Source organism: Orbicella faveolata, unplaced genomic scaffold (assembly GCF_042242905.1).
Source record: "Orbicella faveolata isolate gen_17 unplaced genomic scaffold, um_ofav_v1 contig_34, whole genome shotgun sequence".
NCBI lineage: Eukaryota > Metazoa > Cnidaria > Anthozoa > Scleractinia > Merulinidae > Orbicella > Orbicella faveolata.
Genome location: NW_028301563.1, coordinates 4817616 through 4836578, shown reverse-complemented (window position 1 = coordinate 4836578; position 18963 = coordinate 4817616). Strand labels below are relative to the sequence as shown.

The 18963-nt window shown below is 39.4% G+C and overlaps 2 protein-coding genes across 2 annotated transcripts; one reads left to right on the top strand and one right to left on the bottom strand.

The window, feature by feature from the left end:
• Nucleotides 1-4649: 4649 nt before the first annotated feature.
• LOC110067987 (uncharacterized) lies at nt 4650-12982 on the top strand. The gene is made up of 8 exons (XM_020775348.2): nt 4650-4829; nt 5944-6076; nt 6699-6771; nt 7738-7792; nt 8802-8880; nt 9761-9925; nt 10277-10351; nt 10819-12982. The coding sequence occupies exons 1-8, from the start codon at nt 4707-4709 to the stop codon at nt 10908-10910; spliced, it is 795 nt and encodes a 264-aa protein (XP_020631007.2). The 5' UTR covers nt 4650-4706; the 3' UTR covers nt 10911-12982.
• Nucleotides 12983-13478: 496 nt separating this feature from the next.
• On the bottom strand, nt 13479-14533 carry LOC149104362 (octopamine receptor beta-2R-like). The gene has a single exon (XM_089270597.1). The coding sequence runs from the start codon at nt 14478-14480 to the stop codon at nt 13641-13643; it is 840 nt and encodes a 279-aa protein (XP_089126723.1). The 5' UTR covers nt 14481-14533; the 3' UTR covers nt 13479-13640.
• Between the last annotated feature and the right edge of the window lie 4430 nt (nt 14534-18963).

Below are 18963 nucleotides of genomic sequence, written 5' to 3'. Positions count from 1 at the left end.
CCGGGTTCGCTTCGCTAGCCCTATTTTATTTTTTTCGCGCTCGTCGGGAGCCTGTTCACTTAAAGACGGTGAAAACTCTCCCAGATTATCCAGGAGCCTCATCGATACAGACCGAATCTCCCGGTCTCCGGTGCAGGTCACCACCTTTATTTGACCGGGGGGGGGGATTATTGGACTAATTAATAATGTAAAATATTACAAAGAAAGTTTTAGATGAATATGATAACGTTGATGATTTTAATGGTGTAGATTTTTCCCATTGAATATGTGAATATCTTCTTTTATCCTAAGCTGGAAAGTGATGGAAGCGTGATCTATAGGATACTGAAACAGTCATTGGAGCATGAAGTGCGGCATTGCTGAGAATTCTGTAAGTGTTTGAAAATGTGAGAGGTCCTATCATTGGACAGGTGCGAGAGAGTTTTCGAAAAGCTCCGTTTTCATGACGGATTACTCTGGACCGTAGGCCTAACCATAGAAATAAAGCTGCATGTGTTTTTAAATTCCTCCGGCGTAGTGTGGACGGAGTCTGGGGCAAACTACGACGTCAATGAGCACCACCAAACGAAAGGTTTAATAAGCAAAACAAAGGCTGTACAAGTGTCTTCAATAAACCTTGACATTTAATAGCCGTCCTCTGCAAAACAACAACGCAAAATGACCGCGAACGAGTCGAACTGCTAAGTTTTCGTATTTCCATTTAGAATTGAACACTGTCATTACATATTTAGTCTGAGCGAGGTTTTAGAGCCATAGGCATCCTGGTCAAATTCAATTTTACAAGGCGTTGTCCTCGGCGTCGCCGTCGTCATTGTTAAGACCCCTATATTTGCATCTCGGATGCTGGAAGGTCGATACACTTATTTCACGTGGGGACTGTCATCCTAAGTCGCTGCTTTGTGCTTTGCTCATGTTTTATCCCAAGACCAATCGAACCGGCGCAGATGAGAGTATCGCGTAAAAACCGTAAAAAATCACATAAATTGCAGCTCTTTGCATATACCTATACAGCCTACATTTCATTAATCCCCTACATATACCTGCAAAGTCTACATCTCATTAATCCCCTACATATACCTACACAGCCTACATTTCATTAATCCCCTACATAGACCTACGTAGCCTACATTTCATTAATCCCCTACATATACCTACACAGTCTACATCTCATTAATCCCCCACATATGCCTACACAGCCCACATCTCATTAATCCCCTACATATACCTACGTAGCCTACATTTCATTAATCCTCTACATATACCTACACAGCATACATCTCATTAATCCCCTACATATACCTATACAGCCTACATTTCATTAATCCCCTACATATACCTACACAGCCTACATCTCATTAAATCTCCCAAATATACCTACACAGCATACATCTCATTAATCCCCCACATATACCTACACCGTCTACATCTCATTAATCCCCCACAAATGCCTACACGGCATACATCTCATTAGTCCTCTACATATACCTACACAGCAATACATCTCATTAATCCCCTACATATACCTACACAGTCTACATCTCATTAAGCCCCTACATATACCTACACAGCCTACATCTCATTAATCCTCTACATATACCTACATAGCATACATTTCATCAATCCTCTACATATACCTACACAGCCTACATCTCATTAATCCCCTACATATACCTACATAGCCTACATTTCATTAATCCTCTACATATACCTACACAGCCTACATCTCATAGCCTACATTTCATTAATCCTCTACATATACCTATACAGCCTACATTTCATTAATCCCCCACATATACCTACACAGTCTACATCTCATTAATCCCCTACATATACCTACACAGTCTACATTTCATTAATCCCCTACATATACCTACACAGCCTACATCTCATTAACCCCCTACATATACCTACACAGCCTACATCTTATTAATCCCCTACATATACCTACGTAGCCTACATTTCATTAATCCCCTACATATACCTACACAGTCTACATCTCATTAATCCCCTACATATACCTACACAGCCTACATCTTATTAATCCCCTACATATACCTACACAGTCTACATCTCATTAACCCCCTACATATACCTACACAGTCTACATCTCATTAACCCCCTACATATACCTACACAGCCTACATTTCATTAATCCCCTACATATACCTACACAGTCTACATCTCATTAACCCCCTACATATACCTACACAGCCTACATCTTATTAATCCCCTACATATACCTACGTAGCCTACATTTCATTAATCCCCTACATATACCTACACAGCCTACATCTCATTAATCCCCTACATATACCTATACAGCCTACATTTCATTAATCCCCTACATATACCTACACAGCCTACATCTCATTAAATCTCCCAAATATACCTACACAGCATACATCTCATTAATCCCCCACATATACCTACACCGTCTACATCTCATTAATCCCCCACAAATGCCTACACGGCATACATCTCATTAATCCTCTACATATACCTACACAGCAATACATCTCATTAATCCCCCACATATACCTACACAGCCTACATTTCATTAATCCCCTACATATACCTACGTAGCCTACATCTCACGAAATCCCCCGATTATACCTACACAGCATACATCTCATTAATCCCCCACATATACCTACACAGCTTACATCTCATTAATCCCCCACATATACCCACACAGCCCACACCTCATTAATCCCCCACATATACCTACACAGCCTACGCCTCATGAATCCCTCACATTTACCTTCACAGTTTACATTTCATTAAATCGTTTCTAGAGTCATTACTCATTATATTCAGTGGTTATCAACTCATGCAGAACCAAGTGGTCTTAAGATATCTTCGAACAAGTAAATTGACTATCGTTAGTCAAATTACCCGTTCACTTGCCGTGCCAGCCGTTCGAACGGATACCGTAAAGAACGTTTTTGCGTGAGAGGTTACATATTTGCCGATGCATTTTTGTTGTTGAATCGGCAGGGCTATCTCTTTTAACGACGCTTTTAGAGTCGAGAAAGTAAAATTGGCGATGTACTCACTTCTTTTTACGTGACGCGTGATTGGTGAAAAAAATTATCCGTGATGCGTGATTTAGTAGAAACATTCAGCGTACGTAATGCGTGATTGGTACGCCACCTTTGCCACCCTCTCGATAGTGATAGACAAACTGAATGAATTTGTCACAGATTCGAATCATCGGCTCGGTCTGTATAAAACGCAGACGGCGGACTGCAGACTGCAGGGCGGTTGAAATGCAGACTGAGGGTAAAATGCAGACGACTGCAGACCAGGGGTAAAATGCAGACTGCACACTATAGACTTGTTAAGTATATATTGTGTTATTGGCATTATCTAGTGCTAACAGTAAACAGGGTTTGGGGTATCGAATGGTCTTTGCGAGCATGCGAACAGTGCGTTTATTTTTGCGAGCATGAGAAGTAGTCAAATTTGTTTTGCGAGTAAGCGAGCACTTAAGAAAAACGGACAGATGGCAAGCAGCGAGCACTTCGTAAACGTTCTGCTGGTTAAGTTTTCCAACGTTACCTATTTATAAAAGGAAACGTTGTTTTACGCCAAGAAATCAGTGACTCCGCCAAAACAGACCAAAACAAGACAATCGGGCGAAAGCTAGACACGCCTTAAGATCTCGTTGCGGTTCAACCAATCCCAGCAGCTTGCAGCCAATTTTGAGTTTCAATAAAACGTTCACAAAACGAGGAAGCATGTTTCCAGAAATACTCGTAGCGAATACTTGTTTCCCCAATGCTTCCCCGTTTTGCCGTAGGGGACGCATTGTTTCCAGCGTCAATTGTTGTTTCCAAGATGCAAGTTATGCTTCTGCTTCACGGCAGAACATTTCGTGTTTTCGCGCTCCATGAGATCATGTTTCCTCGTTTGACCAATTGCAAAAATTTTGGGAGCATGAGCAAGCGAGCACTCGTCTAATCCGAGCAAAGGCCAAATTTTTCGAGCACTTTTGAATTTAATAGGACCATTGGATACCCCTACGGTTATTCATGCTAGTCTGCTCTCCGGTTAGCCTGAATATCACTCCGGTTAGCCTAAATATCACCCTGGTTAGACTGAGTATCAATCTGGTTAGACTGAATATCAGTCCGGTTAGACTGAATATCAATCTGGGTAGACTGTTCTTAATTTGTATTTAAGACACATTGCACGGGTAGGAAACTTTGACATTCTTTAATTTGCTATAGGATTCGTATTCACTTGTTCTTAGATAGTTCTAGATAATATTTCCACAGGAGCCATAAGGAGCCATAATAAGCAAAAAGCTTACCTTTGTTTGTCAAATCCTTACACTTCCAGGCAAGACGGATACTTCCGGTTCTTCCGGCTTTCTTTTAGCGATTCCAAGAAAACTGTAATCAAACCCCGCCGGAAATGGAAAAAAAAATTGAGACGAGAAGAAATTGGTCCTGGATTCCTGGCCAAGGAAGAAAAAGGAGGCGACAGCATTGAAAATAAATAACCTGTTATGCTATAATTGATTACCAAAGAAACGGCAATACTTCATCCTTCGCAACCATTTTATCAACCTCACCCCTCCCTTGTGTTAAATGTTTAACCTCCATAGGTTGAGCGCTGCTTCAGGTAAATGCGGGCTCTCATAACATGCTCGTCTCGCTTTTGCTTGTCACGATAGCTTGTCACGACAGTTGTGCGAAGAGATGGGCCCGAGGAAACATGGCCGTCATCGATCCAAAGAGGACGTTCAGCAAAATAGCAACAAGGCTAAGCACACGAAATCTCTTAAAAACAAAATCAGAGATGTACAAAGACTGCTTAAAAAGGTGAGACAAATTCTGATCAGTTTTTACGGAGTCCAGTTGCACGTGTTCCAAACTTGTTCCTTTAGCTACGGCAAACTTCAATGTTTTTTTTATTTGTATAAAGTTAATTAAACTTATTTCAATTACCTCAACGTTTTAAAGAGCTTTACTCTTTTTTAAGAATTTTAACAGACTTAATGCCTATCATTCAGTTAGTAGCATCTCATACATTTTGAACAGGGAGGTTAAAGATTTACAGTTCTCAATAGACAACGTTGTTTCAGAGCACTATTAAGTACGATTTAAGCCATTGCTAATGTCAAATTACAGTTTTTTTTTTGGTTTCAATCTTGTTCCAGTTAACGTGTTACTGTTATTTGCTCTGCTTAAGGTTGAAGGACATGAATGTGTGAGAGTCACTGAAAGGTTTAATTAAAAGATATAATTTGTCCTTGAAAATACAAAAGTCAAATGTCATTGATCATGTAACTTGTGTTTTGTCATTTTTGTGGTTCAAAATGGTTTGACTAAGGAGCTTTTGCAGTAAGGTTAGTTGTGGAGATGTTAAATTATTTGCAGCAGTATCCTTCAACAGGCAAAATATATTCAAATATATTCATGTGACAAGATTGGGAATGCTCATCAGAGAACATGAATGAAACCCCAAAAGGAGACCGAGACCAATCTGGACATTTTTTTGACCCCTAAAAGATACCACATCAGTTAGAGCGTTTTTTTTTAATGTTTCCTCAAGTGCACACAGAAAGATACTGATTGACAGCTAAAATAATGATTGTGGTGCCTCGTCCTTAAATCACCTCAAATGAGACCAAAATCTGTAACCAAGATCTACATGGGCATTTAGGCACTTACTAAATGGTTGCCATGCTCCTATCAGAGTGCAAATTACAAAAGCAACATCAGAGATCAGTCTGCTTGAGAAATTCTAATCACCGTAACAGCTGGACTTGCAGTATCCCCTTGATTTAAAACCTTAGTTTACATTTGTTGAGACAATACACAATTGTGAGTATTTTCAGTTGTGAGAACTATTGAAAGTAGCAAACAATGTTTATATTTTAAAATAATTTGACAAGAAGTTTACTTTTGAAAGTTCTTGATCTTTGTGACCTAGAGTGATCTCCCAGCCACTGTACGGGTTGTACAAGAAAGAATGCTTGATGTGTTAAAAGAGACTATCAAGGATAAAGCCAAAGAAGACAAGGAGAGAAGGATTTTAAAAAGATCCAAGAAAGTCAAATTCTTTGGTGAGTGAGTATTAAATATGATACAAATGTACACGTAATATACAGTGGAATCCCGATTTCTCAAACCCTCACTTTTTCAAATCTCCTGCTAACTACAACCAAAAGTTGTTTCCCTCTTCTCAGTCTAACACTGTAATTTTACCCCCGATTTCTCAAACTCTATGATTTTTCAAACAAACTTTTGTTTCCCTTGGAGGTTCAAAAAATGGGGATTTCAATGTAGTTTTTTTTAATTTATTAGTCAAGTTGAATTTTACAAACCTTTTGTACTTAGTGAATTTCAAGCTGGCCCATGGTGTGGGGAAGGTTGCAATGGACTTGTCTAGTATCCCATATAGGGAAGGGGGAGTAGAGAAGTACTCCTGTTGACTTCATGCCACTGAAAGCAGTATAAACTCAAGCATTTAGAGGACACTGTGACCCAATTTCAACTTGAGCGTAGTCTTTAAGTGAACAAAAGAAAACTGATTAGCAACTCCTAAACCCCCAATGACTGTCATCAGACTGAGTGTAAAGTCACATGTTTTTCTTAATGAATTGTGACTTGACATGCACTATAATATGAAATTTATTTAATAATTTTAGTATTAATATTTTGGAATTTTTTCTTTTATTTGTGCAGAGAAAAGAAAGGTTTTCAGAAAGTACAAAGCATGTGTCAAAGAGCTAAACGAAACCAAGGACAATAAAACACAGCAAGTGAAATTTTCTATTCTGTTGGTTTGGTACATCCTACTGTGTAGCTCCAGAAAATATCCATACCTCCCCCACAGAAGGGATTTTTTCTAAGACCCCCACCCCCACCCCCCACCCCTCTGGAAACTCCAATAAGGCTTCACACATGTCTTTAACTTTTTTGGTCTTACATGTACAGAATCCCCCACCCCCCAGGAAATTCCAATCCCTGCTGTGGGGGGAGTATGGATATTTTCTGGACCTGCACATTTATTATGTATAGTGGACTGCAAGGTACCCAAAGACGGGGTGTTGCAGAACCAAACATGGGTGACCTCTCTGGTTTACAAAAGAAGACAGGGTAGAGGAGGACCCCCTCTTTGTCCATTGCAAACAGAGGTGGGGGAACGTGAAAAAAGTTTAGGTTTCCATGTTCCCAATGGTACATTTCTTTTTAATGATTCAGAGCAGGATCAATGATCCAAGACCTCTCGAATCATAGTGCATCAAAGGAACTGGAGATGAATCCTTGCCCAGAGTTGACTTACTGGTTTCTTTGACAGGGCTAAAAGAAAACTTGAATTCCAGCTTGCCCTTTGGACAAGCAGGTCTCAAATTTTGCTTGTTCCAAGAAGGTCTTAGTTTGCTTAAATTTTTATTTTGTTGACAGACAACTTGAATTGCCTGGGTCCTTGCCCATTAGGCAAGTAAGCAAGAAAAGCTACTTGCCCCGCACAACTGGAAAGCACTTTTTGTGAGCCTGAACCCAATGAAACACACCCTAAGTTGATTTTTCAGCAGTATTAAAAGTAGTATTCAGTTGACTTCCTCTCTTTACTAAAAAGCCTTCGTGATGCAGGCATTTTTTTCCCTTCATTTTTCATCTCAACACAACCAAGATGAGAAACTCAGCTAGCCTGCCATACAAAAATTTACATTTTTGTGCTGACATTGTGTGTGGTTTGTTTTTCATTTGTTTCCCGTAGAGAAACTTTGGAGGAGGAGCTTGAAGAGATTAAACGACACTGGAATTATGTTGTTGTGAGTTATTATTTTAGGCCGTATTGCATGCACAACTAACTTGAGTTAGAATATACTTCTCTTGTTCAGCCAGTTGTGGTAATTTGCTAGTGTCTATTTTAAGCTTCTTCCAATTTATTGCTTTAATACTAGGGTATTAGGGTTTTCATTAACATTTTCAGCAGGAGGGTATCCTGGTTTTCACAGCAAGGCAAAACTTTTTGAACTGAACTTCTTTATAAGAGAAACTTTCCCCTTGATGGTAGGGGTGGCAAATGGTCCTTCAAAGACTCTGGGTCTCGCAAAATTTTAGTCAAATTTCACAGGTGTTGCAGTCTCGTTTCTTAGCGGTTACTGTGCGTCTCGCAATCTCCCTTTTTATAAGAAGCTGTCTCGGTGTCTCGATTTTTCGCAAGGCTAAAGGTCTCGAAGTCCTGATTCATTTATCTGTTTCCATAAGTGACTTCTTCTCGTCACTTGATATTGAATGAAGCAACTTTCAAATTTTCAAGAAAAAGTTTTAAATCGTAACTTCTCCTAACTTGTCCGAATTCCACAAAAAGCTACAAAACCTACTGACACGTCCATTTTAATTTGGCGCCAGAAAAATAATTATTTTGTTCTAGGATATCATAACATAGTGGGTTATAATCAAATTTCCAGATACAGCCAGTTTGAAGAAGCTGGTTAAAAGGCTGTACAAGTTCATTCTAGCTCTTAACTAAATCTGGGGCTCAAGTTTTAATAGTCTGAACGTCTCGAGCTTGCACGTAAAACGCTTTGAAATCTTGGTCTCACAACCTAAAAAGTCCAAATGTCTCGGGCTTGCAGAGAAAAATGCTTGTCTTGTCTTCCCGTAAAATCTGGCATTTACCATTCACCACCCCTGGTAGTGAAACCAGACTGGCAAAATCATCCTCACAGCCCCTCAATTTGTCCAGTGCCCGGCACTTAACAAAAACCCTGGGCTATGCAAAGAGTTATTAATATTTATCATTTATCAACTTTTTTCCTTTTGTTCAATGCTTAGCATTTTCCACAAGACACAAAGTATATTTCTCTTTTTCCATTGACGCCATACACTAATGAAAAAGTTGTTGAGAAGCAAGGTACAGTTCATGTTGGTTATTTACATAATTTGTGTCGTGAATTGCTATGTCATTTGGCATTGATAATATTTTGTGGGTACTCAGAGGTGGTTAACCACTTTAGAAACAGTAAGGAGAAAGGAATTGAGTTTTTAGAACAATTTTTTTTGTAATGAAATAAGAAGACATCACTGGAATGGACTCTTAAATACTGTTAGTATTGAATTCTAAAAGCATTTTGTTTGGAGGTTACTGAATCATGCAATTTTAGTCCACCTGTATTGAAAGAGCTCCATGAAACCAGTCCATGAATGGATTGAGTCAAGCCAACTTTGAGAAACATTTGTTAGCAGCCTTCTTTGATAAAGTGTGTACATTGGGAGCTGGTCAATATCTTCACTTACTCACTTCAGGGGTTTCATCAATGTTTTCTGCAGGGGGGCAACTGATTTTCACAGGCGGGCAAAACCATTTGAACTGAACTTCTAATATAGAAAAACTTTCCTCTAGATGGTCAATCCGGGTGGGCAAAATTGTCCTCGCAACCAGTCAATTTGCACGGTGCCCAGCCCTTAATGAAACCCTTGTTACTTGCTTGTGCCTACTCTGTACCCCGTCTGGGGCATAGGCCACCAACAAGGGTTCTCCAGGCATCTCTGTCCAAGATTTTCTCTCTAGCTGGCTCCTGGTCAGCCCCAATCTCCTGATGGCTGCTTCATTTCCCAGTACCTTGAAATGTTTCTTGGCCATCCCATGTTCCTCTTAGCCCAGGGGTTTCAATACTGTACTTATACAGGATCCTATTATGTTGTAAATGATATGGCAAGTCTAGCCACTGTGGCACACCTGGTTACTAACACTTGTCTTCATGACTTCTATCCTATGGGTAAATCAATTTCAGAACAAATCCTTGAACTCGTCTCAGAGAAGGTAGCAAGCGGAGAGTTAGAAGATGCATCTGCAACAATTGATCAAATGGGCAGTGGATCAAAAGAAAGAAAAACAGCGAGACCTAAACTGAGACTAACTGAACAGGCTGATGTTCCGCAAGGAGACAGTGGAGATGGTATGGCATTAGAGCTTAAACAGCCATGTCAAGACCATGTTGCAGACATTATTTCAAAGAAGCAACAGTTTTTCATTGCAGAGTGTTGCAACCCTGAAAATGTTGCACAAGGCATTTTGTGTGTGTGTCTTTTTTTTTTTGGTACGGGGGCGTGTTTTTGTACTTTAAAGTGCATCAAGTTCATATTTTGAATTTCAAGGTAATTTTGTACAGATAACACCTTTACTCTAGAGTTAGTTCATCGTTTAAATACTGGCAGATTTTATCATCTTTTCTGACTTAATTACGATTTGTGCTCTGAACGATGTACTTAATAGCCTTGACCTTTTTCCTGTCTGTGCTAACTAATAGAAAGTGAAGAACAAGGACCATCCCCCAAGTTGAACCTCAACGATGACTTTTTTATGGACTCAAGTGCAAGCACAGGTAAGAAATAGTAATTTAATGCACCTATTTTGTTCAGAAGTGTGTAAATGCATGCACACACATATTTGGGATATAATGCAACACTTCCTTAGACACCACTTTCCTTTGCCATCTGTAAAAATCTGGACAAAACTAAGTGAAACCAACAGTGGAAAAAATAGGCCGAGAATTGGTAAACGTCAAATTTGCTCAGTACATGTAGGTAGGTTTTGTAAAATTCCTACTAGCGCTAGTGAAATACGGTTAAACGCTTATGCGAGAAGACACAAAATATTAATTTTCGTGAAAATCAAACTGGGTATGGTTGTCACTTACATTTTAAAGCAAATACAAACCAGAAAAAGCTGAAAACCAGCGCAAGGTTTCCAGTTGTTGGTTTTTTTTTAATCCTTTGGTACTTGAAATATCTCTGATTTGCAAAGGTAAGTGTTTTAATCATTAACTTTCTCACGTCTTTTTTAAAATAGGGTCTCTAGTTGACGAGGAGAAGTCAAAGAAGGAGAAAAAGAAACCAACACCCAAGCTAAAGCGACCTAAATTTAAAATTCAGAAAAGTTAGTTTTGCTCAATGTATACCTCATACGGACCGAAGCTGCGTTCCATGAGAATGCCTTGTGCTTTCTGTGATATATTATTCAAATCACGGTAGATAATTTACGAGAGCAACAAATATTAATTTAAGAAACTAAAGTACAAGTATATTTTCATACAAAATTATTTCCTAGAATTGTTATATTTGAAGACTTTGTTGTGATATTTACACTACACTACATGCATGTATTTTGTCGATTATAAAATTGTGTGAAATCCATTTGAAAGCTCGACAGGAATGTATTTACAATAGCAGAAAATTATCATTATATGGAAATCTGTCACAAGTCAGCAGTTAACGCTGAATATAGCATGTGCCTTGCTCGTGGACAAAATTATAATTATACTTCTTTAGTGATACAGACTGGAAGTTTAACATAATTGCAGTTCTCACTCAAGTAAACATAGGCACACAAGGCGTGCAAGAGTTATTTTTTTGTGAACTATAAGTCTCGGAGATAGGAGCATTCGTGGAACTGTTTACAGTAATGATTTGGTTGATTTAACAAGTTTTTTTGGTTGCGATGTACAGCAAGAAAGAAACTGGGAGTTTATGATGTACATACGATGTTACATCGGTAATGGTAAGATAACTAAATAGTAAGCCATAAAATGTTTGACTGAACAAACTACAGTAATCTGACACGTCTCCAGATTAATGTAGATACCATCTTATTTTCTAACAGGCAATTTTATTCGTTCTTTGATACAACCCACACTGTGGTTGGTCTGACACGCTCACATGCATAACTTCCTCACTCACCGATCACGTAGCCCTTCCCCCCGGGGGGGGGGGGAGGGGACTCCCTTATATGGGCTATATAGGTCTGTGCGGCCCCGAAGGGTATGGTTTTCAGCCGTTTTGGTCATAAATAGGGTATCGATTTTAGCTGATTTTGGCCATGTTGGTCATAAATAGGGTATGGTTTTTGCATTCTAGCCTTGATATGGGTATGCTTTAAGAAGAAGCCACTTTTTCATCATTATCGAAAAGAAAATCAACAAAAGCCCTTCACAAATTTATAAGTTTACGGTAATTTAACATTGGTTTGAACTAGGGAGCTAATTATAACGCAGGTCTGAAACAGGGTTTTGATTTGAGGGTCAGGTCATAAATAGGGTTTCGAATTTTTGGTCAGGTCATAAATAGGGTAAGGAATATCGCAGATTTTGGTCATAAATAGGGCAAGGGTTTTGGGAAGCGGGCCGCACACCCCCAACCAATTTTTCTGAGAGTACCCCCTCGGGAGCCCTTCCAGCCCCCAAGAGGAATTTTTGCTCAAAAATACACAAGTTAAGAGAACTTTTCGCATTTTATACGAGTAGTAAGTTTACCCTTTTTACACAACACAACGCAACAACACTACTTCACCGAAAATTTAAAGAAAGAGAAAAAATCCTCTCTGACACGTTGAAAGTCTGATTTAATTAAATTGCACTTTAACTTGGTGCCACGCAGTCTTCAAAGAACATTTGAACAGTTTTCATACTTTTTACCTTTAAAAATATCGGACTGAAAAGAATGTCATAAAATGCCCATCAAATAAAAATATTAAACTGCTACTGCAGAGGCGTAAAAACACTCTAGAAAGGAAAGCTTCTTTTTTGTTTAATATCCTGGGAACAATAGCCGATAACTTGTAAGCTCTAATTGAATTTACTCCCATATGAAAAACAAAAGTGTCGAGTTACCATTTGTAACTAAAAATAGCAAACATCTCGTGGGAACAAGTGGCGACGATTCGTCAGCTCTAATTGAATTTACTACCTTGTGAAAAACAAGAGTGTCAAATTACCCATTGCAACTAAAAAATAAAAATATCTCGTTATATTTGCATGCAATAAGAACAAAACAATCGTTACCTGCGCTTACTATTGTAAGCGTTAGAACTGCTTCAAATTTAAATAGTCTCGTCTCCTCTAAAACATGTCCTAAGAACTAGAACCGGCGATTCGTGACCTCTAATTGAATTTACGCCTTGTGAAAAACAACAGTATCAAGTTACCCTTTGTAATTAAAAATAAAAATATCTCGTGCCATTTGCCTACTACTCATGAACTGCTTCAAAACTCAAGACTCATCTCGTTCATAACTAGCCACCATTACACTGAAAATTATGCACTCTAAAACAACCCAATGTACGTATGTAACTGTCACACTCCCCCCCCCCCCCCCCAAACCAGACTAAAATCACAAACCGGCAACATACACGTCACTCTTTACTTTTCAATTACCAAAGTCCTTGTGTTTATACATACCTTGCGTTTCTCACGTACCATTTACCTTTACAACAAGAAATTTGATTGGCTGTTCATAGTAGATCCAATCTGATTGGTGTGACATACATACATCTCTCACTCACTCACTCACTCACTCACTCACTTACTCACCCATTGACCCGTCCATAACATACCCGACGCGCCGACTAAGAGGTATTTTTTTTACAAAAAAATAACTCAAAAATCGATCGCCTTAGGGTCAAGCAGGTGTGTAATTAATGTCAGTTACAATAGAGCTAATTCATATAGGAAAACCTTTAATGTTTTTGAATTGTTGATTTATTGAGAAAAATTTTAATCAGAAGCATTTAGTTTTAAGTAAAATCCTCGACTTCAGACACCCTGGTTCCATAAAGAAAATTATGTCGCTCTGATATCTATATGTATTCACTTTGTTTTCACTAAAAAAAGCGATTGTTTATCTCACAGTTTTCCTTTTGCACAAAAACACCCGTGAAAATTCCTTCTTTATATCTCGCTTGAAAAGTGCGTAGACAAAAGGGTTTGCACCAGAATTTATAATCAGAAGAAATGATAAAACGTATCTGACGACTTGCTCGGGTTGTGATGCTTTACAAGACGGAAAACAGGCGCACGACGAAGATAATGACTGGGAAATGTAACAGGCTAAAAATATTCCAACCATAATTGTGATCAAGCGAGCTGATGACACTTCTGATTTTCCTCGCAGTCGCTGGCTCGCACGGTTGAACTTGAGCTGCTTTAATAAAATTGACGTGCGTCTGGCATGGTTGTTTGCTATTTTAATGATTTTTCTCGTAGCTATCGCCAAGACGATGCAAGCTGTGAACTGAAAAATCACCATGCTTGTGAGCTGTGCGATATTTTCATTTGACAGCGCGAGTGTGGGAATAGTATCTAGAATTAACGGCGCCAGCCAGGCCGACATAAGAAGGAGACTGATCGTTGTCTTTGTCATTATGCGTGTGTATTTGAGGGGTAGGACTATTGCACAATAGCGGTCCACAGTGAATGCCATTATGCTTGTAACAGAAACATCCCCGAAGTATGAGACTAAATAGAGGATCACCTCTGCATGGCTGCAGCCTGCTATTCGGCAGCGAAAATGAGGCGGAATAAAAACAGCGGCTAAGCTGAGATCGGCCACGGCCAATGAAAAGAGAAACCAGTTTGCTTTGGTACGAAGTCGACGGCGAGTGATGATGAGGTATATTACAAGAGTGTTTCCAAGTATTGCTATGGTAGTCAAAAACAATGATGTGATCCAGAACCACATCGCTGTAGAGTCTTGATTCGATTAGAGTCCTTATCGATGTTGACTTAGTGGCCACAGGAAGTTTCTTCTTGGGAGTAAAATGAAACTGATGACTGATAAAGTTTATGTAGATAAATATTATCATTAATTCATATACATTAATGCATTCACCGGCTATTGGCTATTATTTTGTGCTATTTGATATTCATATAATACAAAACACGCAACCTTTTTCCCGATGCAGCAGCCATGTTGAATATATAATATTAAAGCATATTATGGGATTTCCATTCGTTAAAGATTTGAAGGCTTGCCTGGCTGAGCAAAGCACGGAAGCTGCTGTAGTGAAGTGTCTGATCGCTATGTTTATACCGTTTTCCTCACTGTTTTATAGTCATGGCTAAAACACAAAATTCATTCGAGCCTATTTGTTTCATCAAGCGACGCGGAAAACTGGGCCAATGCGCACGTGAAGGTAATCTGATAAAAACTGTTAGCTGCCCAAAAAGAATCAGTATGGTTCAATAAAATATTGTTGAAGGAAAAATGATAACTGCTTATTTACCAAATATTCCCCGCAGTGGAGGTGGCTAGCGGTGGATGTTATTTACCAAGGCGCGAAGCTGCAAGGTAGATATCCACCATTATAATCCATCAAATATTTTCGCTCGCGAAAACGTGACCGAATATTCTCCACCTAAAACCGGGGAATATCCGAGAATATTCCCCAATTTTCAAAACTGCGCGTGTTGCGGAAAATATTTGAAGGATAACAAACACAATAGCCTCTATTTGGCGTGAAAATATGCTCGAATATTTGTCCTTGGACATTATCTGTTCCTCAAAGCTCACAGTTAACTCGGAACAAATAATGCCAGCGGACAAATACCCGAGCATATTTTCGCGCCAAATGAAGGCTATTGTTTATCTAGCTACCGACCACCGTATATATCAGACCAGTAGGATAAAATATGCGCAAAAATGGACTCAGAGGACCGCAAAAAGTCCTCCGCAAGCAAATTCGCACGAAGAATTTGCAACAGGGCAAGAAAAGTCATCTCAGACTTTTCAACTCACTCACAGTTTAGCATTAATAACTCATGCTGGAATTTGCTGCTCGAAAGATTCAACTGAAGCGAATTGCTGAATTGCGGTAAGCGAATGATTTGTTGTAGAAACTGCCGTCGCGTTTAATTCTCTAAAACTTTTTAAGGCACAAAAATTTCTCCAGAAGAATTTCTTCAACAGGACTAGAGTTGTAGCGTGTTCAAGATTTAAAACCATGCCGTAAGACACTTTATAACTTTTTTCGCTTTTATTTCACTAACCTCTAAACAATAACCCTTAAGCTGCTTTGCTGTAAATTGCAATAATTATGTAAACAAATCGTTTTATGTTGGTTTTCGTCGATAACTTCACAGCTAAAAATAGTAAAGTTGTACTTGTAAATGCTGTCACGCCCAATTTTGCAGTTTTAATTTGTTGCAATAGGCTTAAGGGACCGTTCATTTTTTATAAGGTAGGGGTGGCTGGTGGGATTTGGGGGGGGGGGGGCGATGCGAAAAAAAATAGCTTTCGAGGGGGGGCCATCCCAAAAAAATAAGGGAAAAAGGGGGGTTACGTGAAATATTTTAGTAAAACTTTAAATGGCATGATGTTTGAATATCAAAAAAATTACTATAGAATAAACATAGAAGGCAGGATACAAATTTATTACACACTTTCCTGCTTTAAAAACGTTTGGCGTCAAAAAGCATTTGTAGCTACTGAAAAGAAGTATTTAACACTGTTATTTTCGAATGCAACTTTCACTGGCACTCATCTTCATCTCCGCTGTCGTCGAGTTCTTCGTCGCCGCTTGTGCTGCTATGGGAGTCTCTTTCACCAATGCTGCAAGAAGCAGCAATGCTTTCCGTAAGAGTGTACTCGTCAGGGTACATGAAGGTGTAAACATAATCTCTGACTTCCTGCTCAAGGTTGGTTGTGATTCTGCTTCTTGCAGCATGGGTGAAATAATTCCCTTCCAAGAGCTGTGCGATGTATGGCCCATCTCTTCTAAATAACGACGTGGCAACATCTTCAACTTTAATACACTCTTCCGGGACGGCTGTTCTAGGAGGGTACACAAGGCATTGTGGAAGATCATTTCCTAGCGGGTTTCCAACACAGATTCCATAAACTCGTTGGACGTTGTTTTCAGTCCGCTTCCTCTTTCTTTCATTTGACTTTCTGCGGTTTTCTTTTTTCCTTCTCCTTTTGTTGATGTGCTGTTTGAGTATGCCCTTGAATATGCTGTTATAATTGCTCTTCTTATTTTCTAGTGCATCCACGTCCTATGTGACCTTCGTCAACTTAGCTTCTAAACATTTGATCTGTTTTACATTAAAACTGTGGGCAAATTCTTCGCCCTGCTTTAAAGCAAGCCCATTGGACTAAAAGAGTGTGGAATCGTGTTCCTTTACATCTTCCAATATGACATTCAACTTTTCCACCATTGCTCTGTCCTCTTTGATGGAGAAGTTTAGTTTTCTTCCATCACTGGGCTTCAACTGGTACCTTGGCATGGAAAACTCACTCGCCCTTTCTGAACAGCCATCCGCACTTAGAAAGATTGCTTCTTTTGCTTGTAAGATGTCAAACTGCCTGGATCGTTCAGCTGTAAACCTTTTCTTACACGACTCGTCGCTTTCGCCATTACTGCGCATTTTGGAATGAGCCTCTTTCATGATGCTCATGTAATAACGCGCTCTTATCTCGATTGGATTAACAATATAGCCAAGGCTTGTTTTCCGGAGACCCTAAGGTATGGTTGTATCATCAGCAGAGGAGGAACTAGTGACCTACCAGAAAAGGAAAGACGATTTTTTTTTATATATTATATTGAACTGATATTATTGAGTAATCATGGTTTGTGTAACCATTTGATGTTGTATTCTCATAGCTTTTTGTTTTACCTGCACAGGACAACATTTATACATGCCTATCACTAGAGTAGACGTAAAAACCTTCCAAATAAAGACATCTGTAAATTAAATGTAACAATGTGTTTCACACAACACATCAACAGATTTCCAGTTTTTTCACAACACTTCGTACTTGGTATAGTATCACAATGCAGGAGCAAGGAAAGACTCTGTTCCAGGCCACTGTTACTTGCGTAAGATTGAGAAGTTTATGAATGAGCACTATGAGGAGGGGGAAAACTACAGGGAGTTTCTAAAGTTGTTCTGCCAAGAAAAGGTAGGAGAAATTTGTTCTTTTTGTTGTGAATGGACTGGACCACCCATAGAAAGATACCCTAAACCAGTTCCTGACCATTCCTGCTTACCGGAATACCACTACCTCTCCTACCAGAAGACCCCAAGAGAAGGGCGTGATCCAGATGACTGGCAGCCAAGGGTCCAAGCGAAGAAAGAGCATGGAAGTGGCAGGCTGGTTTTATCTGACCCAGAGAGCGTTGCTCTATTTGCAGATACGTTTATTGTCAAATCAAAGTTTGTGGTGGATTATCTTCAGCATCTTGAAGTGCTGGAATTTAAAAGGGAAAAGAGAGCAGAAGAAAAGGCAAAGTTAAGTAGGGACGCAAAAGATAAATCATATGAGGATTATCCTTGGACTGAGTTGTGCGAAGATCTAACCAAGCTTAAAAAGCTACGTGTTCCAGAACTAAACAAGTATTTGAACCACCACGGGCTGAGGCAGCATTTGAAAAGCAGCAAGAGTGAGAAAGTAAAGGCAATTGTAAGACATTCATGCTTGCAGCAGAAGAGTCCTCTCAGAGCTGGCCAACCAACACTGAGAAATGCCAGGACATTGACACAAAATGACAACAGGGCAAGTGCTGACAGTAGTGAAAGGGACGAAAGTGACAATGATGAGTACGACAGTGATGCCATTGACTCTGGGGGAGAAGATGACTCAAGTGACGTCATTCTTGCTAACGTCAATTCAGATGAGGAAGATGCCAATGAGAGGCCAAATGCCACACGCTCAGGGCGAGCCATAACTAGGAGATCCGAAATTGACTTCTCTTTCTTTTGATTTGTTTTTTAAACAACAGCTCTCTGTAGTATAGGGATTGTAAATATTGTCTTCATAGTGAGCACAATAACTTGAAGTAGGGTGATAATAGAGAAATATTAAAAAAAGTTGAAATCTAAATATTGTTTGTTCAATTTTTTTTTTTTGGGGGGGGGGGTCATCCCAAAAAATGACCGCTATAAGGGGGGGCCATGTGAAAAAAATTGGTAAGCTGAGGGGGGGTCATGCGATTTCTAGATGGTGCTTCACAAATCCCACCAGCCCCCCCTCCCTCATAAAAAATGAACGGTCCCTAAATAGGGACAGCTGCTTCATAGACTGTTAAATTTTCTTCTTCTGCTACGTTAGGAAACAAGGAAACCGTTTTCCTTGCGACTCTCGTGAACTGGGAGGTGAAAAGCGAATATTATTCGGAGTTTGAGTAGCCAATCAGAATGCACGAATAGCGCCATCCACTGGTTTG